The sequence below is a fragment of the Moschus berezovskii genome, chromosome 9 (assembly GCF_049115385.1).
Source record: "Moschus berezovskii isolate FMDL1 chromosome 9, NW_MosBer_1.0, whole genome shotgun sequence".
Taxonomy (NCBI): Eukaryota; Metazoa; Chordata; class Mammalia; order Artiodactyla; family Moschidae; genus Moschus; species Moschus berezovskii.
Genome location: NC_142468.1, coordinates 64,794,044 through 64,821,994, shown reverse-complemented (window position 1 = coordinate 64,821,994; position 27,951 = coordinate 64,794,044). Strand labels below are relative to the sequence as shown.

Here is a 27,951-nt window from a genome sequence, read left to right as displayed (position 1 = left end):
GTGCAGCACTTTCATGGCATCATCTTTTAGGATTTGCAATAGCTCAACTGGAATTCCATCACCTCCACTAGCTTTGTTTGGGGTGATGCTTCTTAAGGCCCACTTGACTTTGCATTCAGGATGTCTGGCTCTAGGTGAGTGATCACACCATCATGATTATCTGGGTTGTGAAGATCTTTTTTGTATAGTTCTTCTGTGTATTCTTGCCACCTCTTAACATCTTCTGCTTCTGTTACTATCGTCTATTTCTGTCCTTTATTGGGTCTATCTTTGCATGAAATGTTCCCTTGGTATCTCTAATTTTCTTGAAGAGATCTCTAGTCTCTCCCATTCTAATGTTTTCCTCTATTTGTTTGCACTGATCACTGAGGAAGGCTTTCTCATCTCTTCTTGCTATTCTTTGGAACTCTGCATTCAAATGGGTGTATCTTTCTTTTTCTTTCACTTCTTTTCATAGATGTTTGTAAGGCCTTCCTAGACAACCATTTTTCCTTTTGCATTTCTTTTTCTTGTTGATGGTCTTGATCACTGCCTTCTGTACAGTGTTACAGACCTCCATCCATAGTTCTTCAGGCACTGTCTATCACATCTAATCCCTTGAATCTATTTGTTACTTCCACTGTATAATTGTAAGGGATTTGATGTAGGTCATACCTGAATGGTCTAGTGGTTTTTCTGTACTTTTTTTCAATTTCAGTCTGAATTTGGCAATAAGGAGTTCATGATCTGTGCCAGAATCAGCTCCTGGTCTTGATTTGCTGAGTGTATAGAGCTTCTACATCTTTGGCGGCAAAGAATATAATCAGTCTGATTTCGTTATTGACCATCTGGTGAAGTCCATGGGTAGAGTCTTCTCTTGTGTTGTTGGAAGAGGATGTTTACTCTGACCAGTGTGTTCTCTTGGCCAAACTCTGTTAGCCTTTGTCCTGCTTCATTCTGTGCTCCAAGGCTAAACTAGCTTGTTACTCCAGGTATTTCTTGACTTCCTACTTTTGCATTCCAGTCCCCTATAATGAAAAGGACATCTTTTTTGGTTGTTAGTTCTAGAAGGTCTTGTAGGTCTTCATAGAACCATTCAACTCTATCTTCTTCAGCATTTTTGGTCGGGGCATAGACTTGGATTACTTTGATATTGAATAATTTGCCTTGGAAACAACAGAGATTATTCTGTCATTTTTGAGATTGCATCCAAGTACTGCATTTCAGACTCTTTTGATGACTATGATGGCTTCTCCATTTTTTCTAAGGGATTTTTGACCACAGTAGTAGATATAATGGTCATCTGAGTTAAATTCACCCATCCCAGTCCATTTTAGTTCACTGATTCCTAAAATGTAAATGTTCACTCTTGCCATCACCTGTTTGACCACTTCCAGTTTGCCTTGATTGGTGGACCTAACATTCCTGGTTCCTATGCAGTACTGCTCTTTACAGCATCAGACTTTACTTCCATCACTTATTCTTAATAAGTCCTGCCCTCAGGAGGCACTGTTTTCAGTTCAGTTCAGTTCAGTCGCTCAGTCGTGTCCGACTCTCCGCGACCCCATGAATCAAAGCACGCCAGGCCTCCCTGTCCATCACCAACTCCCGGAGTACACTCAAACTCATGTTCACAGAGTCGGTGATGCCATCCAGCCATCTCATTCTCCGTCGTCCCCTTCTCCTCCCGCCCCCAACCTTTCCCAGCATCAGAGTCTTTTCCAGTGAGTCAACTCGTCTCATGAGGTGGCCAAAGTATTGGAGTTTCAGCTTTAGCATCAGTCCCTCCAATGAACATCCAGGATTGATCTCCTTTAGAATGGACTGGTTGGATCTCCTTGCAGTATAAGGGACTCTCAAGAGTCTTCTCCAACACCACAGTTCAAAAGCATCGATTCTTCGGCGATCAGCTTTCTTCACAGTCCAACTCTCACATCCATACATGACCACGGGAAAAACCATTGCCTTGACTAGACGGACCTTGGTCGGCAAAGTAATGTCTCTGCTTTTTAATATACTATCAAGGTTGGTCATAACTTTCCTTCCAAGGAGCAAGCGTCTTTTAATTTCATGGCTGCAATCAGCATCTGCAGTGATTTTGGAGCCCAAAAAAACAAAGTCTGACACTGTTTCCATTGTTTTTCCATCTATTTCCCATGAAGTGATGGGACCAGATGCCATGATCTTTGTTTTCTGAATGTTGAGCTTCAAGCCAACCTTTTCACTCTCCTCTTTCACTTTCATCAAGAGGCTTTTGAGTTCCTCTTCACTTTCTGCCATAAGGGTAGTGTCATCTGCATATCTGAGGTTATTGATATTTCTCCCAGCAATCTTGATTCCAGCTTGTGCTTCTTCCAGCCCAGCGTTCCTCATGATGTACTCTGCATATAAGTTAAATAAGCAAGGTGACAATATACAACCTTGACGTACACCTTTTCCTATTTGGAACCAGTCTGTTGTTCCATGACCGGTTCTAACTGTTGCTTCCTGACCTGCATACAGGTTTCTCAAGAGGCAGGTCAGGTGGTCTGGGATTCCCATCTCTTTCAGAATGTTCCACAGTTTATTGTGATCCACACAGTCAAAGGCTTTGGCATAGTCAATGAAGCAGAAATAGATGTTTTTCTGGAACTCTCTTGCTTTCTCCATGATCCAGCGGATGTTGGCAATTTGATCTCTGGTGCCTCTGCCTTTTCTAAAACCTGCTTGAACATCTGGGAGTTCACGGTTTACATACTGCTGAAGCCTGGCTTGGAGAATTTTGAGCATGACTTTACTAGCGTGTGAGATGAGTGCAATTGTGCGGTAGTTTGAGCATTCTTTGGCATTGCCTTTCTTTGGGATTGGAATGAAGACTGACCTCTTCCAGTCCTGTGGCCACTGCTGAGTTTTCCAAATCTGCTGGCATATTGAGTGCAGCACTTTCACAGCATCATCTTTCAAGACTTGAAATAGCTCAACTGGAATTCCATCACCTCCACTAGCTTTGTTCGTAGTGATGCTTTCTAAGGCCCACTTGACTTCACATTCCAAGATGTCTGGCTCTAGGTCAGTGATCACATTATCGTGACTATCTTGGTCGTGAAGATCTTTTTTGTACAGTTCTTCTGTGTATTCCTGCCACCTCTTGAGGAGCTACCCCACGTCCAACAGGCGGTGGCTGCGCGGGCGCAGGAGGGCCGAGAGGAGCTACTCCGCGTTCAAGGTCAGGAGGGGTGGCCTTGAGGAGATACCCCTCGTCCAAGGTAAGGTACAGAGGCTGCACTTTGCTGGAGCGGCTGTGAAGAGATTTTCCACGACCAAGGTAAGAGAAACCCAAATAAGACGGTAGGTATTGCTAGGGGGCACCAGAGGGCAGACAAACTGAAATCATAATCACAGGAAACTAGCTGATCTAATCACATGGACCACAGCCGAATGTGGTCCCCTGGAGAAGGGAATGGCAAACCACTTCAGTATACTTGCCTTGAGAACCCCATGAACAGTAACAAAGGGCAAAATGATAGGATACTGAATGAGGAATTCCCCAGGTCGGTAGGTGCCCAGTATGCTACTGGAGCTCAGTGGAGAAATAACTATAGAAGGAATAAAGGGATGGAGCAAAAGCAAAACCAATACCCAGTTGTGGATGTGACCAATGATAGAAACAAGGTCCGGTGCTGTAAAGAGCAATATTGCATAGGAACCTGGAATGTTAGGTCCATGAATCAAGGCAAATTGGAAGTGGTCAAACAGGAGATGGCAAGAGTGAACGTTGACATTCTAGGACTCAGTGAATTAAAATGGACTGGAATGGGTGAATTTAACTCGGATGACCATTATATCTACTACTGTGGGCAGGAATCCCTTAGAAGAAATGGAGTAGCCATCATGGTCAACAAAAGAGTCCGAAATGCAGTACTTGGATGCAATCTTAAAAATGACAGAATGATTTCTGTTCGTTTCCAAGGCAAACCTTTCAATATTACAGTAATCCAGGCCTATGCCCCAACCAGTACTGCTGAAGAAGCCGAAGTTAATCGGTTCTATGAAGACCTACAAGACCTTTTAGAACTAACACCCAAAAAAGATGTCCTTTTCATTCTAGGGGACTGGAATGCAAAAGTAGGAAGTCAAGAAACACCTGGAGTAACTGGCAAATTTGGCCTTGGAGCACGGAATGAAGCAGGGCAAAGGCTAATAGAGTTTTGTCAAGAGAATGCACTGGTCATAGCAAACACCCTCTTCCAACAACACAAGAGAAGACTCTACACATGGACATCACCAGATGGTCAACACCGAAATCAGATTGATTATATTCTTTGCAACCAAAGATGGAGAAGCTGTATACAGTTAGCGAAAACAAGACCAGGAGCTGACTGTGGCTCAGATCATGAACTCCTTATTGCGAAGTTCAGACTTAAATTGAAGAAAGTAGGGAAAACCACTAGATCATTCAGATATGACCTCAATCAAATCCCTTATGATTATGCAGTGGAAGTGAGAAATAGATTTAAGGGACTAGATCTGATTGATAGAGTGCCTGATGAACTCTGGACGGAGGTTCGTGACATTGTACAGGAGACAGGGACCAAGACCATCCCCATGGAAAAGAAATGCAAAAGAGCGAAATGGCTGTCTGAGGAGGCCTTACAAATAGCTGTAAAAAGAAGAGAGGCAAAAAGCAAAGGAGAAAAAGAAAGATATAAGCATCTGAATGCAGAGTTCCAAAGAATAGCAAGGAGAGATAAGAAAGCCTTCCTCAGTGATCAATGCAAAGAAATAGAGGAAAACAACAGAATAGGAAAAACAAGAGATCTCTTCAAGAAAATTAGAGATTCCAAGGGAACTTTTCATGCAAAGATGGGCTCGATAAAGGACAGAAATGGTGTGGACCTAACAGAAGCAGAAGATATTAAGAAGAGGTGGCACTGTTTTACCAGAGGTCTAATCTATTGGGTTTTGTTGGGTTTTGAGATTGACTGACCTGAGGGAAGGGAAATAGCCTACCCAAGTCCCTTCAGCCATTTTGTCTCACTTAAAGTGAGAGAAAATGTTGAGAGGAACTTCTGAAATTCAGAACTGAGGAACACATGCTCATTATAAGACTGAGACCTAATCATAAGACTATAGAATGAGTCTACAGCACCACATCACTGAAGAGCTGTTTACTGCAATTAATTCCACCAGTATACTGTGTCTGGCTTTTCCAGGAGAAAACTGAATCATATAAAATTCTTGATTAAAACCACAAATGGCAGAAAAAGAGTGGAATATAAAAATAGGAACAAAGAACAATGACAATAAATGTGAAAAAGTATCAGATATGATAGATATTAATCCAATGATATCAATAATCATTTTAAATACCAGTGATTATGCCAATTAAAAGATTGTCACAGAGCATCTAAAAACAAGATCCACTTATAAGAAATCTACTTTAAATCTTAATATAAAGGCACCTATAACTTAGAAGCAAAGGGTTGTGGAAGGAGATATCATACTAATTCAAAGAAGTTTGAGAAGCCGTATCGGTTTTAGTCAAAGCAGATTTGAGGTCACGGAAAATTACAAGGTACCATGGAGGCTTTTCATAATGATAAAGGGGTCAGTTCTCTAAGAAGCGATAACAATTCTTGATGTGTATGTGCCTGACAACAAAGCATCAAATTAGACAAAAACAGAACTGCAAGGAGAAAGAAAGACACCCACTATCATAGTTGGAGATTTATACACCCCTCTGTCCTAAATGGAGAGATCCAGCAGGCAGAAAATCAGCACAGACATAACTGAACTCAATAACACCACTGATAAAATGGATGTGATAAGCATCTACAGACTGCTTCATCCAACAACAGCAGAATGCACATTGTCTCAAGCTCACATGACATTTACACCAAGATGGACCACATTCTGGGGCATAAAGCATGCTCTAACAAATTTAAAATAGCAGAAATCATATGAAATCTATTCTATTCTCAGACCATGATAGGAGTAACTTGAAATCAATAGTAAAAAGAGAGGTGGAAAATTCAAAAATACCTGGAAATGAAGCTGTTCAATTCTAAACATTCCATGGGTCTTGCTCTCTGTATGTTAACATGCACAGTGAGACAGCACCCAGAGACTTTGAAAGATGGGGTCTGATTGTTCTCTAATTGTGATATACATCTATCATTACCGTGGTGGTTTGTGAACTTGATAACAGCTGTGACGTTTGGCACTTCCTCACAGTTAATACATGCTGGTATCTGAAATTTGTTTGTTCTGTTGGGGGACAGGCATTATTTAATTAAATAATGGTAACTGAAATTCATGCATGGGCAAACTGTTCAGAGTGAGGACTGCCTGTATAGCCTACACTGAGTAATGTTCCATGGTAAGAAACAAATACCTAGAGGCTTATAGGATGAGAATTCATATCTTGTTATGAGGAAGTCTTTCTCTAAGCGGAATGTGAAAATGAGATATAAAGAAAAAAGAGAGTTGCTTTGACTTCATAAAAATGAAAGAATTCTGCATAGCAAAAGGCAATCCAAATAGAGTTAAAGATAACTGGCAAACTTGGAAACATAAACATGTGACGATGTCTTTGGCCAACGATTTCTTTTCTTCACAATAGAATGAGGGAGGAAATCTCAGTGAGCCAAACCTCATGAATCAATAGATGAGAGGTTAAACTAAATTTCTCATATGGTGTGGATTTAATTTTATGGAATGCAAAGTATCTTCCAGTAGGAAATATGGAGTATTAGAGTCTTATCCAAATCCTTAGCAATGCACACAGGTAAACCTTGAGGAACTGTGTGATGGATGAGTCTCTTTTCTGTTCTATAAGAGAGAGAGAACAATTAGTAGAATGTGTGTTTCTCCAGGGCAGAATTCTAGTATTGTCTCTGGACCACTGAGCTTTGCAAAAAATTGAAACGCACAGTCTCTGGCAAATCACTCTTAAACAATCGAAAGGAAAAGAAATGGAAAGGCTGATGAACTTGCCAGTCACCATTGTGGTCCTGACTCCTGAAAATAGTGCTGATGTGGAGTATGTGAGGTCACAGATATGAAACTTACAGGGCATGGAGATTCAGATGTACAGGGTGTAGAGTCAAATGAAGTTGAGTAGGGAAGAATGCCTCTTGTAACCCACCCCAGCTGGATTATTTATGGTCTCAACTGGGAAATGTTGATTAAGAAATGAGAGGATACAGGAAGGAGCAACTCCTGAAATAGTGCCTAAATAACTCAAATATTCCTAGGGAATCTGCGGATAACTGTGTCAGAGAGGAGCTGGCAAATGGAATATAATAAGCGCAGAGATCATGCCCTTGTCAGCTAGCATACGGAGAGCATTACTGATCCTCAGCAAATCATTACTGATCCTCAGAAAAATGTACTGTGACTGGGTCTAAAACCTGACTGGAATTTTCCATAGATGGGTGATATTGGGGATGCGTTTGCAGCTGCACTTGCCAAATCACCTTTTCAAAGCACAGTAGGTCATGGCCAGAGGAGCAGGGGCTGCTCTGCTCGCTCTCAGGCAGAAAAGGATTTTAGAAATGCCAAGTCCTCTCCCACAAAGGAAGGAGTTAGCAAATTATGAATTAGTGATTAGTACAAGTGTCTATGATCCCTCAACTGATTTCCATCTTGAAGCTGGGATATAAAGACTCAGGTTCTGGGTGGTGAGTCACAATCTCTCTGAATAGGTGCTTAATCAGGACTGGATGGGCTGAATTCAGGTCTCAGCATCTGGTGCCAGCTCTTTTTCCAGCAGGATGCCTTTAGACATGTCCCTGACACCTTTGCATCTATAGCTTTTTGTTGTTGTTTGGTTGTTTTAAATATATAAAATGGTGATAACACTATTCAGTGGCATATTTTATTTTTTAAAAAAGCAACCTTTCATTACTCAGTGCAAATCAAACAGTAAATGCTTTCTCTTAGTAAACCTGCTTAACAATTTTCTGGACTCTTCTGCTGTGGGCTAGATTCAGAAATACACAAGTGAAAGAGGAGACAGTACATCATGTTTTATTCAATTGGGTCTTGATACCTATGTGTGACTCTTAACCAAGGAGTATGCAGTAGTTAAGGACACAGATTGAAATAGTTTAGAGTGTGTCCTAAACTCTGACCACCAGGATTTAAATCTCAACTCTGGAAATTGTAAAACCTGGGAAAAATTTCTTCCCTAAACTTCATTTCCTGCATCTGAGAAAAATAACAGTATTTACCTTGTTGTAGACTGAATAATACCCTTGTCCCTAAATGTCCACATTCTAATGCCCAGAACCTGTGAACGTCACATTAAATGACAGAAGGGATTTTGCCAATGGGATTAAATTATGGTTATTGATGGGAAGATTATCCTGGGTTACCTGGATGGGCCCAAAGTCATCACTGGTGTTCTCATGAGAGAGAGAGGTAGAGGAAGATTTGACTCCAAAGAGAAAGTGATGATGAAGCTGGGTTTGTATTGATGCAGCCAAAAACCAAGGAATGTTGACAAGGAAACAGATTCTCTCTTAGAGCTTCTGGAGCGGGCATAAATGGTCCTACCAACTCCTGATTTCAGTCCAGTGAAACTGGTTTTGGACTTCTGTCTTCCAGAACCATAAGAAAATGTGTTTTGTTTTAAGCCACCAAGTTTGTAGTAATATTACAGCAGCCATAGCGAACAAATGTGTACCTCTTAGGAACTATTACCCCAGTTGAAATGTGTGACTGGAAGCACACTTGGTGGCATATCTGCATGTAGCAGGTATGCCATCATAAGTCATTCTTAAAAACCTGAATCCTTGGTTTTGCGGGATCATCAAATCCAGTACAGTGGTCACCATTTTTCTCCTTGTTCGTCCTGGTAACATGTTCAGACAGCTAGTAGAGAGAGCTCTGTCCTTCTCCACAGGTCTTCTCACCTCTTAAATAGAAGGAAAGTAAAAGTTGCTCGGTCATGTCCAACTCTTTGCAACCCCATGGACTGTAGCTCCCCAGGCTCCTCTGTCCATGGGGATCCTCCAGGCAAGAATACTGGAGTGGATTGCCATGCCTTGCTCCAGGGGATCTTCCCAACCAAGGGATCGAACCCAGGTCTCCTGCATTGCAGGTGGATTATTTACCAACTGAGCCACCAGGAAAGCCCAAGAATACTGGAGTGGGTAGTCTCACTTCTTCAGGGGATCTTAACCTAGGAATCGAACTGGGGTCTCCTGCATTGCAGGCAGATTGTTTACCAACTGAGCTACCCAGGAAGCCCTAATTATAGGGAAGAGGTTACTTAAGTAAAATGTTACTTAAGCCACCTTATTCTTTTCCTTTCCTTCATGACTCTTCATCCAACTGGTCTTTATAAATTTTAAAGAATGCATTTGAACCAGTTCTAATGAGGTGGATGAAACTAGAGCCTATTATACAGAGTGAAGTAAGCCAGAAAGAAAAACACCAATACAGTATACTAACACATATATATGGAATTTAGAAAGATGCAAATGATAACCCTGTATACAAGACAGCAAAAGAGACACAGATGTAAAGAACAGTCTTTGGGACTCTGTTGGAGAGGGTGAGGGTGGGATGGTTTGGGAGAATGGCATTGAAACATGTATATTATCATATGTGAAACAAATTGCCAGTTCAGGGTCTATGCATGTTACAGGATGCTCGGAGTTGGTATGCGTGGATGATCCAGAGGGAGGATAAGGGGAGGAGGGAGGTGGGAGGGGGGTTCGGGAGGGGGAACTCATGTACACCCGGGGTGGGTTCATGTCAATGTATGGCAAAACCAACCAATATAATATTGTAAAATAATTAGCCTCCAATTAAAATAAAATTTAAAAAAATTTTTTAAAGAAAACAAAGTCATTTCTCAATGGATTCAGATACTACCCCAAATTAATATTCCCAGTAAGTTCTTGTTTCTATTTCCAGACCTCATCACCAGAAATTCCTGAGCCTAAATCCTCCCTAGCTTCTAGGATCACTCATTTTCTCATTTCTCCCTTTTCCTTTTAGTTGAGTCTTGTCATTTTAGCCCCTTCCTTAAACACAACTTGTAGTAAGGTGACACAGCAAAGTGATGAAAGTATAGATGGTTTGGTTTTAATCCTGGGTTTTTGCCATCTACTTACCGTGTGACATTGGACAGGCTCTTTAACTTCTCTGGGCCTCAGTTTTGAAAAAATAAGTCAGTTTTATAAATACCTACCTAAGATTGCAATTGTGAGGATTAAGTGAGTTTAATATTTACTAAGCACTTAAAATAGTACTTGTTATAGTGTAAGCACTATAATTGTGCTTGCTAATAATAATAAATGCAATTCCAAGCACATAACTTACTCAACTTTCTATCATAACTTTGAGGTATGTATTTGATGAAATCAGTAAAATCATTCTGTTTCAAGGGGAACAGAAAAGTATTTTTGAGCAATTGTCCGTGTGGCTGGTGCTGCTAAGTCGCTTCAGTCGTGTCCAACTCTGTGCGACCCCATAGACGGCAGCCCACCAGGCTCCCCTGTCCCTGGGATTCTCCAGGCAAGAACAGTGGAGTGGGTTGCCATTTCCTTCTCCAGTGCATGAAAGGAAAAGTGAAAGTGAAGTCACTCAGTCTCCTAGCGACCCCATGGACTGCAGCCTACCAGGCTCCTCTGTCCATGGGATTTTCCAGGCAAGAGTACTGGAGTGGGTTGCCATTGTTTTCTCCAGTCCATGTGGCTATTTCACCACATTTAGTGTTTCCAAATTTCTGTACAACAGCCTGGGCTAGTCCAGCAGCAAATTAAAAATGGACAGAGCTTGTGTTTTGTATCGTTTACCTCACTCCCCACCCCGACCCCGCTTCACACACACACAAATCCCCATCTCTTTGGACATAAACTTTCATTTGTCCCTCATTTTCTGAAAACCTACTTCTAAGAAAGTGTCTGGGTTCATCCATGTCACTACAAAGTAGCATTGACATATATACACTGCTACTGCTGCTACTGCTAAGTCACTTCAGTCGTGTCCGACTCTGTGTGACCCCATAGACGGAAGCCCACCAGGCCTCATGTGTAAAATAGCTAGCTAGTGGGAAGCTGCTGTATAACACGGAGAACCCAATCTGGCACTCTGTGATGAAGTAGAGGGGTGGAGGGGAGGGCTGAGGTAGGCTCAATTATATATATATGGGCCAAAGAACTAAACAGACATTTCTCCAAAGAAGACATAAACATGGCTAACAAACACATGAAAAAATGCTCAACATCCCTCATCATCAGAGAAATGCAAATCAAAACCACAATGAGATACCATTTCACACCAGTCAGAATGGCTGCTATCCAAAAGTCTACATGCAATAAATGCTGGAGAGGGTGTGGAGGGAAGGGAACCCTCTTACACTGTTGGTGGGAATGCAAACTAGTACAGCCACTATGGAGAACAGTGTGGAGATTCCTCAGAAAACTGGAAATAGAACTGCCATATGATCCAGCGATCGCACTCCTGGGCATACACACCGAGGAAACCAGAATTGAAAGAGACACATGTACTCCAATGTTCATTGCAGCACTGTTTATAATAGCCAGGACATGGAAGCAACCTAGATGTCCATCTGCAGATGAATGGATAAGAAAGCTTTGGTACATATACACAATGGAGTATTTCTCAGCCATCAAAAAGAATGCATTTGAATCAGTTTTAATGAGGTGGATGAAATTGGAGCCAATTATACAGAGTGAAGTAAGCCAGAAAGAAGAACATCAATACTGTATATTAACGCATATATATGGAATTTAGAAAAATGGTAACCTGAACCCTGTATAAGAGACTGCAAAAGAGACATAGGCATTTAGAACAGTCTTTGGGACTCTGTGGGAGAGGGTGAAGGTGGAATGATTGGGGAGAATGGAATTGTAGCATGTATATTATCATAAGTGACCAGTCCAGGTTCGATGCATAAATTTTCCTCTGTTCATTTCTTTGCATTTGTGCTTTTTTAATAAAAATACTTTTAACTGTATTAAAAAAATAAAATAAAAAAATAAAAAGCTTAAAAAAAATATATATATATATATATATGATTATGACTGATTTGCTTTGCTATATGGCATAAACCAACACAACATTGTAAAACAATTATCTGCCAATTTAAAAAGCAAAGGTGTATGATCTCCAACTTAGTGTGAATTTAAGACAAAGGTACCCTTTACTTCAGAGTGACAACTTTTCAAGACTGGTTTTGTTTTTCAAGTTTTGTTTTTCTGTCTCTCCCAGCCTTTCAACCTTGGACAAATACAGGCGATCCATATTATGGCTCCAACACTTAGCACCTGTGCCATTATCCAAGCCAGAAAGGAGCATCTGAGGGCAACACTCCTGTCCCAGGACTGCTGAGAGGACCACACCTAGCTCTGTCTCAGGTAAAGTATAAACTGCTGCTCAGGCATTGCATCACATGACCCTGGGTACACGGCAGTGACTGTTCCAGGGAGGGCCTGGGTGGGCTCAGCACAGTCAAGGGCTGTTTCTGGATCTCTAAGAAGAAAATATTTAACACAAGAAAGACATACATTCATGAGTCTGAAATTCTCAAATCTTCTACAAGCCACCTTCTAATTCTTGAGAGATATATGCAGGGAAAATGCCCTGCTTAGTAATAACTAGAGTTTTAGCCTAAAGTTCCACACACAATTTCTAATTTTAAGAAATATAAGAGGCCCTAGGTGAGATCTCACTTGTGGCCTAGACCAGTATTAGCCACAACACGGAATAAGGACCACCTGGCTCATAATTACCTGAAGTACTGGTTGAAATCCAGATTGTTAACTCTTCCACAAAGCAAGGAAATTAAGAGTGATGGGGCCAGAATTATGCAGTTTTCATGATCAGTAACTGGTCATTTTATTTCCAGTCTAACCTGAAAGCAATTTGGTCTCTTTTCTTTCAGGATCTTATCCTTACTTTGGTCTTACAGCTTCCAAACTGAGGAGGAGGAGGGACAAGTGTTCTGAAAAAGGAGGGGATCCAGGCAAGGAAACAGTGTTCAGTTTGAACATTTAAAAGATAGTTTATTCTGGGAAATGGTGCAAGGAGAACAAAAGAAGGTAGGTCAAATTTTAGGAAAAGTAATGAAATTTTGTGAGAAAATAGCAGTGGAAGGAAAAAGCAAACTGAAATACAGCATGCGTTTAAACAGTTGATGTTAGAGACAGAAATAGGAGCATCATACCTACAGAGAGGAAAATACAGTTCTACTATACTGTTGTCCCCAGGACTGAACAGAACTTAGTTAATTTAACTTACTGGTTTTCAACCCATAGCATCAACCTGTCAATAAAACACAGGGCACTTTGTTGTGATTGCATAACAAACTGTAAATATTATCATCACAGGTAAACAAAGCAAACATGCTATTGACAAAAGGTGAGTTGTACAAGGGGAAAGATGGAACTGGGACACAAGCAGGCTCAGGCATAAAGGAAATGATGAGATTAGAGTGAACGTGAATACTGTAGCTACGTACTATAGCTAATATTTCTTGAGAGCGTCCGTGTATTGGACATTGAAGGCTGCAAATGTGTTATTATTTGCATCATCAAGAGCACCTCCATGCAATGGTGGCTGTCATCCATTAGCTCATTGTACAGGTGAGGAAACAGAGGCCCAGGAAGGTTGAGTAATTGCTCAGGATTGCAGAGCTAATAAACTGAAGAACAGAGCTTCCAAGCCAAGTGGTCCATCTCCAGAACCAAGGCTTTTAGCCACTATGCTACCACCTGTCCCTTAAGTAAAAACCAGCAAAAATTGCATGGCATTACAGAAGAGAAGCAGCATAAGTAATGAAATGAATATGATGTATTGAAAGGAAGAGGGATGAGAAGTAGTGGGGATAGGAGTTTATCTTCCTGCCTCATGCTAAGGTGCTAAAATCGATCTACAATGGATACAGCAGATAAACATAATGTTTAGAATTATGGGGGTAACATTCTTGTGGCCAAAAACTGTCTCTAGAGAGGGGAACTGGGGTTAGAAAAGTTGAATTTCTGTATTTGAGATGCTATCATGTCCATATAGTATTTTCACAAAAATATTGTTTATTTCGAAATAGCTTCAACTGTGTAAATGCATTAAAATGTGAAATTCAAAATCATCTTTACATCTCATAATTAGTTAAGTTCCTAGCTTATCAGAATTGTTCTTTTCAATGTGAAGGTTTTTTTTTAATGAAGAACATTATAAATTTTAAAAATTAAAAACTGTCCCTGGTAATATTGCCAGCAAGGCCAAGAAAAGGTGTGGAACTATTGTAAGCAAACTGGATTTCAACCCTGCTTCTGGGAGGGTTCTGACAACAAAGGGAAGGAGAGTTTCTGAAGTCAGGGAGCAGGAGCTTTGATCCTCTGGAGTTGTAACAAACAACTTAGAGTAAATGAATCAGGCGGCAGGATGTCGGGAGGAGGATGTCGGCCTCTCTGTGATGCTGTTCTTTGTTTTTGCAGGACTAATCTCAGAAATACTGCATTAGGCTCAGTGCTGTGCATTTTTAGGCTGCAGTTACTGTATTTTTCCATCTGTATACTTCATGAAGGCAAGGACTTTTACACTCCCTTTAAAATAGGAATCTCCTATTTGAACTGCCTGGTGAAGACATTTGAAGTAATTCATTAAGTATACATATGCATGTTCTGTCTCCATGATGATCTATCTATCATCCTTTCCCTACTCACCTACCTACTTTAGTCTGCTCAGGCTGCTATAACAAAATAGCATAGACTAAGTGGCTTAAACAACAGACATTTCACACTTCTGGGCAGTCTAAGATCAAGACAGCTCTACTTCCAGGTGAGTCCTCCATTTTTGGCTTGTAGATGGCCATCTTCTTGCTGTGTCCTCCTCACATGGTGGGGAGTGAAAGCTCTAGTGTTTTTTCTGTTTCTTATAAGAGCTAATCCCATCATGACAGCTCTACCTTCATGGCCTCTTCTAAACCTAGTTACCTCCTAAAAACTCCGTCTCCTAATTCCATCACACAAAAGGGAATAGGGCTTCAATATGTGAATCTGTGGAGGAGGACAAAAGAATTCAGTCTTAACTGTCTATATCTGTCTCTATCTGTCTTTATGTGTAGAATAATAACGGTGGCTTATAATTCATTTCCCTGTGTTATTTTATCCTTCCAAATAAGGTAAATTGGCCATAGGAAAATCACTGATTTCACTGAAACACTTGAAGGTTGAATTAACTTTGTGATCACACAATCAATAAATGATGATGCCACAATTCAATCCACATCTTCCCTATCTTCCTTTCCTCTTCTCTTCTCCCTTCCACTTTCTGACTCTATTCCAGCCACATTGTTTACTAACTTTTCCCTGAGGACACTGGTATCCTTCTTCTGGGCCTTGGAGAGGTTATTCCCATTATCTGGAATGTTTTTTCCTCAGATATCCGACTCAGTTGCCTCCCTCTACACTGTTCAAATTCCACCTTCCCAGTAAGACTTTTCCTTTCTACTGTTTAACTTGAAAACCTTGTTTCTCTGCCCACAAAGTCAATTTCCTATATACTGCTTAATCTCTCGGAGAAGGCAATGGCAAGCCACTCCAGTACTGTTGCCTAGAAAATCCCATGGATGGAGGGGCCTGGTAGGCTGCAGTCCGTGGGGTCGCTAAGGGTCGGACACGACTGAGCGACCTCACTTTCACTTTTCACTTTCACGCATTGGAGAAGGAAATGGCAACCCACTCCAGTGTTCTTGCCTGGAGAATCCCAGGGACGGAGGAGCCTGGTGGGCTGCCGTCTATGGGGTCGCACAGAGTCGGACACGACTGAAGCGACTTCACAGCAGCAGCAGCAGTGTGGTTAGAGTAGTGCGGGGGTGAGAGAGACATAGAGAAGTAAGGATGAGTTGCCCTGTCTCTCTGTCCTCTGGACCTTAGTTCTTCCTGGACTGTCACTCCTTACACTCAAAGCAGATTTCAGGAGTCAGCACACATGGTCAAAATGTGTGCCTGTCTCCACAACCCAGTCACTGGGACCCAGAAAATTTTGCAACCTCAAGTCTGCCTCAACTCATCACGACTCATATATCAACAAGTAAAGACACATAAACAGTAGTAGATTAACAAGAATAAGTTTTCATTTATTTATAAATTACATATATCCATATTTGTACATAAAGCTGGGAAAGATAAGGGCCCATTGAGGCAAATGGATAGCAGGAGAGGAAGCAGCTAAAGCCAGCAGTGGGCACCTGCCAGTTCCAAGCGTAGGAAAAATAGTCAGAAGTTTGGGTTGGCCAAGTTGACAGTCAAACCAGGGATGGCACAGTGGATGATACATGCAGGTTATTTTCCATCCTGCAAATGGAACTTCTCAAGTCTGGTATATAGTTCTGAACCGGGCTCATGTGTTTCTTGCAGCAGACACACCCATCAGTTCAGTTCAGTTCAGTCGCTCAGTCGTGTCCGACTCTCCGCGACCCCATGAATCACAGCACGCCAGGCCTCCCTGTCCATCACCAACTCCCGGAGTACACTCAAACTCATGTCCACAGAGTCGGTGATGCCATCCAGCCATCTCATTCTCTGTCGTCCCCCTCTCCTCCCGCCCCCAACCTTTCCCAGCATCAGAGTCTTTTCCAGTGAGTCAACTCGTCGCATGAGGTGGCCAAAGTATTGCAGTTTCAGCTTTAGCATCAGTCCCTCCAATGAACATCCAGGATTGATCTCCTTTAGAATGGACTGGTTGGATCTCCTTGCAGTATAAGGGACTCTCAAGAGTCTTCTCCAACACCACAGTTCAAAAGCATCGATTCTTCGGCGATCAGCTTTCTTCACAGTCCAACTCTCACATCCATACATGACCACGGGAAAAACCATTGCCTTGACTAGATGGACCTTGGTTGGCAAAGTAATGTCTCTGCTTTTTAATATACTATCAAGGTTGGTCATAACTTTCCTTCCAAGGAGCAAGCGTCTTTTAATTTCATGGCTTCAATCAGCATCTGCAGTGATTTTGGAGCCCAAAAAAACAAAGTCTGACACTGTTTCCACTGTTTTTCCATCTATTTCCCATGAAGTGATGGGACCAGATGCCATGATCTTTGTTTTCTGAATGTTGAGCTTCAAGCCAACCTTTTCACTCTCCTCTTTCACTTTCATCAAGAGGCTTTTCAGTTCCTCTTCACTTTCTGCCATAAGGGTAGTGTCATCTGCATATCTGAGGTTATTGATATTTCTCCCAGCAATCTTGATTGATAGAGTGCCTGATGAACTCTGGACAGAGGTTCGTGACATTGTACAGGAGACAGGGACCAAGACCATCCCCATGGAAAAGAAATGCAAAAGAGCGAAATGGCTGTCTGAGGAGGCCTTACAAATAGCTGTGAAAAGAAGAGAGGCGAAAAGCAAAGGAGAAAAGGAAAGATATAAGCATCTGAATGCAGAGTTCCAAAGAATAGCAAGGAGAGATAAGAAAGACTTCCTCAGTGATCAATGCAAAGAAATAGAGGAAAACAACAGAATAGGAAAAACAAGAGACCTCTTCAAGAAAATTAGAGATTCCAAGGGAACATTTCATGCAAAGATGGGCTCGATAAAGGACAGAAATGGTATGGACCTAACAGAAGCAGAAGATATTAAGAAGAGGTAGCAGGAATACACAGAAGAACTGTACAAAAAAGATCTTCACGACCAAGATAGTCACGATAATGTGATCACTGACCTAGAGCCAGACATCTTGGAATGTGAAGTCAAGTGGGCCTTAGAAAGCATCACTACTAACAAAGCTAGTGGAGGTGATGGAATTCCAGTTGAGCTATTTCAAGTCTTGAAAGATGATGCTGTGAAAGTGCTGCACTCAATATGCCAGCAAATTTGGAAAACTCAGCAGTGGCCACAGGACTGGAAGAGGTCAGTCTTCATTCCAATCCCAAAGAAAGGCAATGCCAAAGAATGCTCAAACTACCGGACAATTGCACTCATCTCACACGCTAGTAAAGTCATGCTCAAAATTCTCCAAGCCAGGCTTCAGCAGTATGTAAACCATGAACTCCCAGATGTTCAAGCAGGTTTTAGAAAAGGCAGAGGCACCGAGATCAAATTGCCAACATCCGCTGGATCATGGAGAAAGCAAGAGAGTTCCAGAAAAACATCTATTTCTGCTTCATTGACTATGCCAAAGCCTTTGACTGTGTGGATCACAAGAAACTGTGGAAAATTCTGAAAGAGATGGTAATCCCAGACCACCTGATCTGCCTCTTGAGAAACCTGTATGCAGGTCAGGAAGCAACTGTTGAACTGGACATGGAACAACAGACTGGTTCCAAATAGGAAAAGGTGTACGTCAAGGTTGTATATTGTCACCGTGCTTATTTAACTTATATGCAGAGTACATCATGAGGAACGCTGGGCTAGAAGAAGCACAAGCTGGAATCAAGATTGCTGGGAGAAATATCAATAACCTCAGATATGCAGATGACACTACCCTTATGGCAGAAAGTGAAGAGACACACCCATATTCCTCACCAATGCACATACAGCACACACATACTCCTGCACACCGCTGAGAGTATGGTCCTTTGGGTCACTGTAGGAAGAAATCAGGTTAACAGCTTCACTTAAATGGGCAGAGCTGTTTTCCAGCAAAGCCTGTTCATTGTTGCACAGAATCTGCAGAACAAGATATGGTCTTTATTTGTTGAGTTTCTTCACAGAAGAAAGGAGTTCGCTAATGCTCCAATGAAATCCTGGGCAGGTGATGAAAGTACCAGACCTAGAGCACAGACACAGCTTCCCTGACCAGGAGCCGCTAAACACAACACTGTGCTCCTCCAAAGTCAGAGGGGTGCCCTGAGTTGGCGTCCCAGGTGTCCTGAGCATAGAAGTTCCTCTGTAAATAAATATGGTGCTATCCCGCATCATACTACATGGGTTTGGGTTGGGGAGGCCTGGGTGCTCTGTATGAATGGAACACCAGAAGTATACCCAGTCAGAGCAGGTGTGGTGCTGTCCCCCATCGCCCTCTCTGTGTTTTGCATATATGAGTTCCAAGTCCAATAGCAGGTGTTGACACTGCGGCCTCCCATCCTCGATGAGATGTTGCTCCTCCCACGTGTTCCACCTATGGTGTATTGGCCAGGTGGGCCCCAGTTGTACTAATGGGAAGTGTGGACACCAGGTCTTCCAATCCTGGGAATGATGTTGTTCCTTCCTATACCACCACCACTTGGATCTTGGACAGCTGGGCCCCTTGTTTTTGGAAATAAGGTGGAACTTCTAGTGGGTTCCAAGCCAGGGGTGGGTCTCACACGTGCAAATCCAATGGATGCATTGTTGCTCTGGTGGAAAGTAGAAATTGACTTGTCCCTTAACACAAATTTCTTCTCTATGGTGATGAGATTTGTAACTGTAGCTTTTCTACACTCATGTGGGTCCTGGGTGCAGTGATGGGAAGTGGTAACACCCCAGCCTCTAGCCATAAGGATGGTGGTGTCCCCTGCCATCACTCTACCACCTGGATTCGGCTCAGGTAGACCCCAGGCATTTGGATTCAAGTTGGAACCAGATATGTGCCCAGATGCTGGGATGGCGGCTTGCCCTTCCTACTGCAACAGCCATGCTGCAATGAGATGCCCCCAGGTGATCTGGCCCACAGTAGGAACACTAGTGGTACTGGGTGCCCCGCACAGTTCTGTCCAAAAGTTAGGTGGGCCAGATGCTTCTGAATAAGTGAGGCCTAGGGCATTCACACCAACCCCCAAACTCCCACCAGCCATAGAGCCTGCAGGTCCCATCAACAGTGGGCCTGATGTGGTACTAGCAGGCAGCAAGCTACTGTCTCCAGTACCGGGCACTGTGGTATCCTCTCCAAAACCAGTAGTAGCAGATACATACCTGGGGAAAATATCTGAGTTGTAGACAAAGGCCGGCTGCATGTTGATGGTGGTGGTCTCAGACAGGGGATCTGGCAAACCTGAATCCATTTTGCTTCTTCTGGGTGGCTGGACTGCAGAAGAGGTTAGCTTTTTATCTTGTGCTAGGGCTAATGGGTTTCCCAGTGGAATAGACTTGTTAGGCTTCTTCCTATTGTTGGCCCCAGATGTGGGCTGAAGGGTGAGTTCTCAGTCCAAGTTTCTGGGTTTCAAGCTTCACTTGAAACGTGGGTACCTCTGTTGACCAACTCCATAGGTAAATAAGTCGAGGCTTGGGTCCAGGCATTGCCGCCACTGGGTGCTGTGTTCTCAGAACCAAGAACAGCCATGTGATATGGGTAGTGGTTCTCCTTGGAGTCAGAGGTAGACTGGAAAATAACAGTCTGAGAAGGAGGTGGTGTATCTACAGCATCCGTGTCAAAGACTGGTTTGGCATCTGTAGAGATGCCATCTGCTGGAGCATAGATAACTGCCGAAGCCATAGGTGGGGGCTGGGGAAAACAGGAGCTGAAGCCATAGGTGGGGGGTTGGGGGAAACAGGAGCCAAAGCCATAGATGGAGGGTTGGGGGAAACAGGAGCTGAAGCTATAGTTGGGGGGCTGGGGGAGGCAGGACCCAAAGCCATAATTTGGGAACTGAGGGAAACAGCCAAAGCCCTAGATGGGGGGGTGCAGGGAAGACAGGACCCAAAGCCATAGATGGGGGGTTGGGGCAGGGGAGACAGCGGCCGGAAACCTAGATGGAGGGATGGGGAAGACGTCGGTTGGAGTCCTAGATAGTGGGCCTGGGGAAACCAGGATCCAAGACCGCAGGTGGGGGCCTGGGGAAGACGGCAGCCGGAGCCCCAGATGGGGGCCTGGGGAAGACGGCAGCTGGAGCCGCAGGTGGGGGCCCAGGGAGGACGGCAGCCAGAGCCCCAGATGGGGGCCCGGGGAAGATGGCAGCCGGAGCCCCAGGTGGAGCCCCAGATGGGGGGCTGGGGAAGACAGAGCCTCTCTGCTGCTTATCAGTGCTCGCAAATGTGGGCTGCGGGTTGGTTTGGGAGTCAAAGGGATAGTTAAAAATTGAAGCACGGCTGGAGACCATAGGCACAAACGAAATTGTCATGCCTGATCTCTGTGCAGTGTGTGTCTGCTGCACCCCAATACCTGGGGGAGACTGAAAAATCACAGCTTGAGAAGGGGGCGTAGTGTCCATGGCTGTGATGCCCGGATCTGAAGAAGACGGGGAGGTTACACTTCCAGATGCCGGGACTGTGGTGGGAAAAGTGACGGCAGTAGCAGTGATGGGCTGTACAGTTAGAACAGCGGGGGCGATGGGAGGGTTTGGAAGAGGGGTGAGTAAGTATAAGGGAGGGGGAGAATCTACACACATGGGTGTTGGGGATTCAGTTCTGTAGGAGGGTGGTGGTAAGGAGAGGGTTGGGATGCTCAGTGGTGTGGAGAGGTCAGAAGTAAAAGGTGGTGCTGCTCTGACTGAACACCGAGCGCCTTCATCCTTCTCAAGGTTAATTCCCACAATGGGATTGCAAACTGGAGGAAGATGAGCACGTGCAGCAATAGCAGCATGAGAGTACACGGGGGCTGTGTATCTTGCCCCCTGATCCATACAAGGTGTCAGGCAAGGTGGACGGCCAGCCAGATTGAGGAATCTGGAGTTCTGGGCGGCCAAGTTGCTGGTAGTAGGAGGGACCTCCAAAGTGTGACTGACCGGAATCAGGGAGCCTGTCGTCCCTGGGGCAGGCGGAGGGACACTGCGGCGTTGTATGGCCTTCCTTGCATCCTTCAGGATTTTGTTCCGCTGACGCTCCATGCTTTGTTGCAGGGTGCCCCAGGTTTTGGCGAGAGTCATGCCTGGAAGCTTCAGAGGAGGGGGAAGGTCGCTGCGACCCCACGGCAGAGGCAGCGGTGGTGGCAGTGGTGGCAGCGGTGGCGGCAGTGGCAGAAAAAGCGGCAGAGGTGTCTTCTGCTTGACGGAGTGCCTACTGCTGGCAGATCCCAGGGGCGAAGAGCTTCTCCGTGGGGTGTCTGAAGGTTGTTCATGCTGCAGCACCTTCCCAGACATCAGTGACTCTGGGGAGCTGGGTCGGTGGTCTTCACCCAGCACTTCTATTGGCCTCTCGGGCAGCAGGTTGCAGCACGGACATGGGGCAGAGAGCACCGTGGCCAGGGGCCCAGGCTGCGAGGGAGGCTGGCCGTCTCCAGCAGTGCCGGCTGAGCAGATGGCAGGGCTTTCAGAGGAAGAATTCAGCCGAGACGCCTGGGCTTTCTCATGGAAGCTGCCTTCTGGGTGCACCGGAAGGTTTGGAGGCTCAGGACTGCACTGCAGGGATGCGAGGACCCTGCTGGTCTCCTGGGGCCTGGGTGTCACTGACACATCCCCATGGTGGTACAGACCATTGTCCTCCACTTCGGCCTCTGCGTGGCCTTCCTCCTTTGTCATGCCTTCCCTGGGCTCTTCTTGGGCCATCACCTCTCTCCTTTGCGCAAGGAAGTGGGAGGTGACTGCTTGGTACCAGCTTCCCAGGCTTGACTACCCGAGCAGGTAGCTCAGGTAGTGAACGCAGGAGCGTAGTTTTTTGCCCCCCCGGTGGAGGAATTCGGACAGTTCTCGAAGGTCCGAACACCATGGAATTACGAGTGGACAAGATGGGCTGCTTCTTTGGCAAGACCCTCAAGTTCACCAGGGGTGGGACGCCCACACGGGAGTACCCAGCCTGCTGGATGGGGTACTGCCTTTTCAGCATGATGTAAATGCTGGATGATAAAGGCACTCGATCCTGGTTGAGCAGCCTGCGACCAGGGTGTAAAGCAGGAGCTGGAGCAGCGGTTTGGTCCCGGCCAGATGTGATGGCATCCCGAGAGAGCAAAACCAGCGAGCCACGGCCCCGCGGGTGCTGGCGGCGGAGCGCGGAAACAAATTTACAGAGTAAATTGCTCATATAGAACTGATTGTGCAGTTCAGAGAATAGAGTGTGAAACTGGGAGAGTGTCTCCCTAGCTTCTGACTCCTCTTGTGGTCAAGCACGCACTGGAGGAGGGAGTCCTCAGCCTGGCCTCCGTGGTATATGCGTCACGCGCGGGCGTGGCAAATTACAGGGCAAAGGGCAGGGCCCCAGAGCATGACCCCTCCCGGGCTCTCTAGCAGCTGAGACTTCCCACTGTCGGCGGCAGGTGTTTGGCACCAGAGGGGCCACCATGCAAAGACTGTTAAGGACTGTGGGGGCCTCCTCCTCCAGAGCTCATCCTGTCTAGCACCTCCTCATGCAGCCCCCTTGGTGCCTGCATTTGTATCGGTCAGCCCTTCCCTGCCTGTGTCTCAGAGGCCTGTGCAAAGCTGAGCGCAAGAGCCACCCATCCTGTCGGGGGGTGGTCCAGCACCTATGGGGACCTCCCCAGCTTCTCTGCAAGACCTGGAACCAGGAGCACCTTCTCCACTGCTGCTCCTCTGCCATCATCACCAGCCGGCAGGGAATGCAGAGCCCTCACCTGGCCGGATGCTGCACCCCACAACCTCCCTTCCTGGCAGGTAAGGCTGTTTCTTCACGTCTTTTTAGAAATTTGGTACAACAGTTAAACTTTAGACTGTTCTTCAGCCTTCTCTGGGCTGTGGTGCCTTCTTGTCATACATGCTTCATGTTACTGTTCTTTTCTTGTGCTCCTTATGACAATTAGCCCTAAGTGTCATACCTATAATGAGCCTATATCCTACCCTGTAGAAGATTTTCTTTTGCTCAGTTCATGAGTTGATCACCTACCGCACTGGGTTCTGATCTCAGAAGATGCAGGCTGGGGACCACCAGTTGTCAGCATAGCACCAGCGGAGGTTTTCCCTTTGGTCTAGTTTGAAGAATCCAGATGTGTAAAGATTATAGTCTAGATAAAGCATGGGCTTTCCTGAAAGAAATTTACCAGTGAATTATTCTGTATGGATTAGAAGCCAATTTCTATGGATGGCCTTCCTGGAGTATGTTCAGTGAGGCAACTCATGTCTAGAAAGCAAACACATAATTTATTGCAGCTTCATAGTGGAGCACTGTGTCAGTTTAGAATAGTACAATTTGGTCACTGTGAGCGTGTCAGCTTGGTCCACTCTTTACTACTATATATAATTCTAGAGATTCTTATGCCCAGGAGAGAAGACGCACTCTTGGGTGTCTAGGACAAGGGAAACATGTTATTATTCACAAGGTAGAAGCTTCAAAAGAATAGGAAAGAACTGAAAAATCCTAGTCTAACATGGCTGTATTGAGTTTGAATCTTGTTTCTTTGGCTTACTTCATTGGAGTGTTTTCTTTCTCCTGGGCTGACATTGTGTGTTACACATTAGGCATGTGACATGTAGAGGTTTCAGAACCCAGAATTGTATTGATCAGTGAAACTTTATTTATATATTTTCGTTTAAAATATATTTAAAATAACACTGGACATAATTCATATATTATAAATTAGTTTTGCCCTCTGCTCTTGAGATTCTTTTTATAGTATGTCAGAATAAATTTGGACTTCCATCCCCAATAAGGCTTGAGATTGGAGGACACAAAAGGTTTTTCTCAGACCTAAATTATGTCTGAAAAAAAGCGAGAAATGTCATAAGCCCTATCTGACCTCTCTAGGAGCAGAAATGATTTACAGCCATGACATTTAACCATAATTCCTTGATCTCGTTTGAGAAGAGTTCGGTAAGGAACAATCTCTTGATTTTTGTTTCTTCCTTGTTTCCTTGTCTTGCTTACCAACAATCCATTGTAATCCATAAATTAATATGACATCAGGCTGAGTGGTCTTTGGAGCTCATTCGAGTAACTTTTTCCCCTAAAATAACTTTAATTTCCTTGTTTTTCAGTTCCTCTTGTCTCCTTGCCCTTTACTAAAACCAGAATTCACCAAAAGCTGACTGGCTTTGTGCAGACCCTTCTTAGGACAATCTTTCCTTAATTATTTTACTCATCACTCTGTTTCATTTTTTGCCTTCTAGAAATATGTTGAAATCTTTCTGTAGTTGATGACTTCCACAACCTCTTGGCTTTTATTGGCTTGTTGATTCTGGTATTTTTATACTGTTATTTAAATATGGTTTCAGAAAGAAGAGAAAGTAAATATGTGTCCTAGTCTGCCATCTTGAGCTGAAAATCCCTGTCAGTTTTAGCATCCAGCATTTCCATGCAGTGGGGGGGTGGAAACCTTGGCACTCAAGATTTCAGCTTTTCTAGGGCAATCACTAAGGACTTAGTATGTGGTAATTTCTAATGCTGTTGCTGCTGCTAAGTTGCATCAGTTGTGTACTGACTCTGCGACCCCATAGCTGGCAGCCCACCAGGCTCCTCCGTCCCTGGGATTCTCCAGGCAAGAATACTGGAGTGGGTTGCCATTTCCTTCTCCAGTGCATGAAAGTGAAAAGTGAAAGTGAAGTCACTCAGTCGTGTCCGACTCCTCGTGACCCCATGGACTGTAGCCTACCAGGCTCCTCTGTCCATGGGATTTCCCAGTCAAGAGTACTGGAGTGGGTTGCCATTGGGTTGCCATTGCCTTCTCTTAATTTCTAATGGGAAAATAATAATATCTATTTCATGAATTATTTGAGGATTACATTAGATAATGAAGATACAAATGCTTTCTAAAGTTTAAAAGTCCATAAAAATGTTTTTGGTTATTGATTTGTTGCTACTTCAGTTTTACTTGACAGTGATTTATGACGTTGCTTATGTGAGAAGATGCCTTCTGATTTGTTGTTTTGAAAGTTAGATTATATTTTTCAACCGCTCAATGAAAATAGCATCATTTCTGAAGGTTAAGGGTGAAACCGTGACTGTTTCTTGATACCTGTCACTTTACAATGTTTTCAGCAGCTAATTCACTCATGGATTCCTCCTCCCAATTTTGTTGTGGACCTACTACCAGCCAGATGCTTTACATCAGGTGTTGGAAAACATTGTCTGGATTTTTAAATATGTATCTTAGACTTGGTGGGCCGTATGCAGTTTCTGTAGCTTCTCCTCCTCCTCTTTCTTCAGCAGCCTTTCAAAATGTGAGGTTCAGTGTTAGCTCAGCAGTCGTAAAAGAACAGGCTGAGCTCACAGTGATTTGTGAGCAATTATTTGCCAGTCCCTGCTCTACATTGTCACTGAGTAAGAGGTGCGTTTTTGAGTAAATCATGTCTTTGAGTCAACTCTTGGTCTTTCGGAGCTTGTCCTTACTCTCTTGCAGTTTCTAATCAACAGGGCATCCAGAGAGATCCTGTTAAAACGTAAATCAGATCGTATTGCTCAGATCTTTTCAGTGACTTAAAAAGCACAGTCCTCAGAGTGCCTCCACAGGCCTAGAAATCTGGGCCTCTGTTTCTTCCCGACTTGTTCCTTCTCCTCTCTGCTTTGCCACTCTATTTCCCACGCACTGACATCCTTTCTGTCCTTGGATACTCTAGGCACATTCTTGCCTCCTCCTCTTGCCATCTGACTGTTCCTTCTGCTGGGACTATTCATTCCCCAGATATGCACCTTGCTCCCTTCCACAACCACCTTAAATTCCTTGATACATTTTATCTTCCCCATAAAGCCTTCATTTATTACTTAATTTCAAGTGGCAGGTGCATTCTATCAGCCATCTCCATCTCCCTACCATGCTTTCTATTTTTTCCCTAGCACTTACCTGATATACTAGTTACTCTATGCATCTATTTAATTTTTATTTACATATTTATACTTATATTTTTTATATTTGCTTGTTATTTTTGTCTGCCCCCTCAATTGGAGAGAGAGTATATTCATCTGTGTTGATCACTGCTGTGTCATCACCCTATAAAACATACTGAAGAATGGTGCCTGGAATTTGATAAGGGATTAAGAAATTGGCCACATCACTAAATATATACACAAATTAATGAACAAATCTCTAGGGCTTCTGGATTGAGGAATAATGAAAAGAGGAAGGCAAATGGTTGGGACAGGGTACTACAAGAAGTAGAATTTTGAATACTCTGATAGCTATCCTAATAGATAAGGTCTTGTTAATTTAGATAGTTTTTTTTAATTTTTTTTATTTGACAATATTATTTTGGTTGGTTTTGCCATACATTGACATGAATCTGCCCCGGGTGTAGAGAGCTGGCAACTAGGGACACACAGCATCAAGATTTTTATATTGTGTAGAGTTCTTTTTAAGTGTGCACAGATATCACTGAAAATCTATGCATGTGTGCATGCCTCTATTACTTTATTTAGTGCTTTACAAGAGCCCCTCAAGGGCAGGGTTATAGTAAGTATCAGTATCTTTCCTTTATGATGAGGCTGAATTTGTTCAAAATTATATCATAATTTATTTGTGTCTGTGAAACTAGACTTAGTTTTTGAGTAGACCCTCCCTAGAAATCTGTGACATTAATAAAACCAACAAACATGTGTTCAGCTTCCAGTGATACCCATACTACCGACTCAATTATGGGCCATACATTTTAATGAAGGCAAGAAGTGATTTAACAAATACAGAGCAAAGAGAGTATTAAGTTTTGTCCTCTGTTAATCTTAGTAATGGATAAAGAGGGCTCTAACACCTTCAAGATAGCTTGAGACCATCATCTCTGTGTCATGGCAGAGGGATGCTCAGACAGGATATTGTTCTCTGTCACTCAGAAAAATACCCATAATGGATAATTATACATACTGAGTTGGATATGGGATATTTGGGTGATTAGGAGTCCTTTAGCATGATTCTTTCAGATGCCTTAGCTACAAGATGAAGCTAGCAGCTTTGGACACTTTCAGCAGTGAAGAGTTTGGATGTTCATTTTCGTGCTGAATGAAATGAGCTTATTTCTTCTTGAAAAGCCTCCCACATACCATTTCTAACCTCTGTTTTCTGTTTGGAAAGACTTTTAGAAATTAAAGAGCAAGATCAAGATCTTTCTTGGGTGAAAAAACTCAAGACCCCAGCATGGATGGTATGGTCCCAATCACATTTATAACAAGCAAAAGGAACCATCATCTCTGAATCTACAAGCAATTGAGAACAGGCTTCTTCTAAGAATGGGGGATATTTTTGTTTATGGGGAAAGGGTCAGGTCAGAGGGAGAATGACAGTGACTAAAAC

General features: G+C 43.6%; 1 protein-coding gene across 1 annotated transcript; it reads right to left on the bottom strand.

Annotated features, from left to right (window-relative positions):
- Window positions 1–20,638: 20,638 nt before the first annotated feature.
- Window positions 20,639–22,808, bottom strand: LOC148776472 (nuclear pore-associated protein 1-like). The gene is given in 2 exon segments (XM_088840188.1): window positions 20,639–22,343; window positions 22,345–22,808. Coding segments are annotated over 2 exon segments (2,169 nt in total).
- Window positions 22,809–27,951: the final 5,143 nt, after the last annotated feature.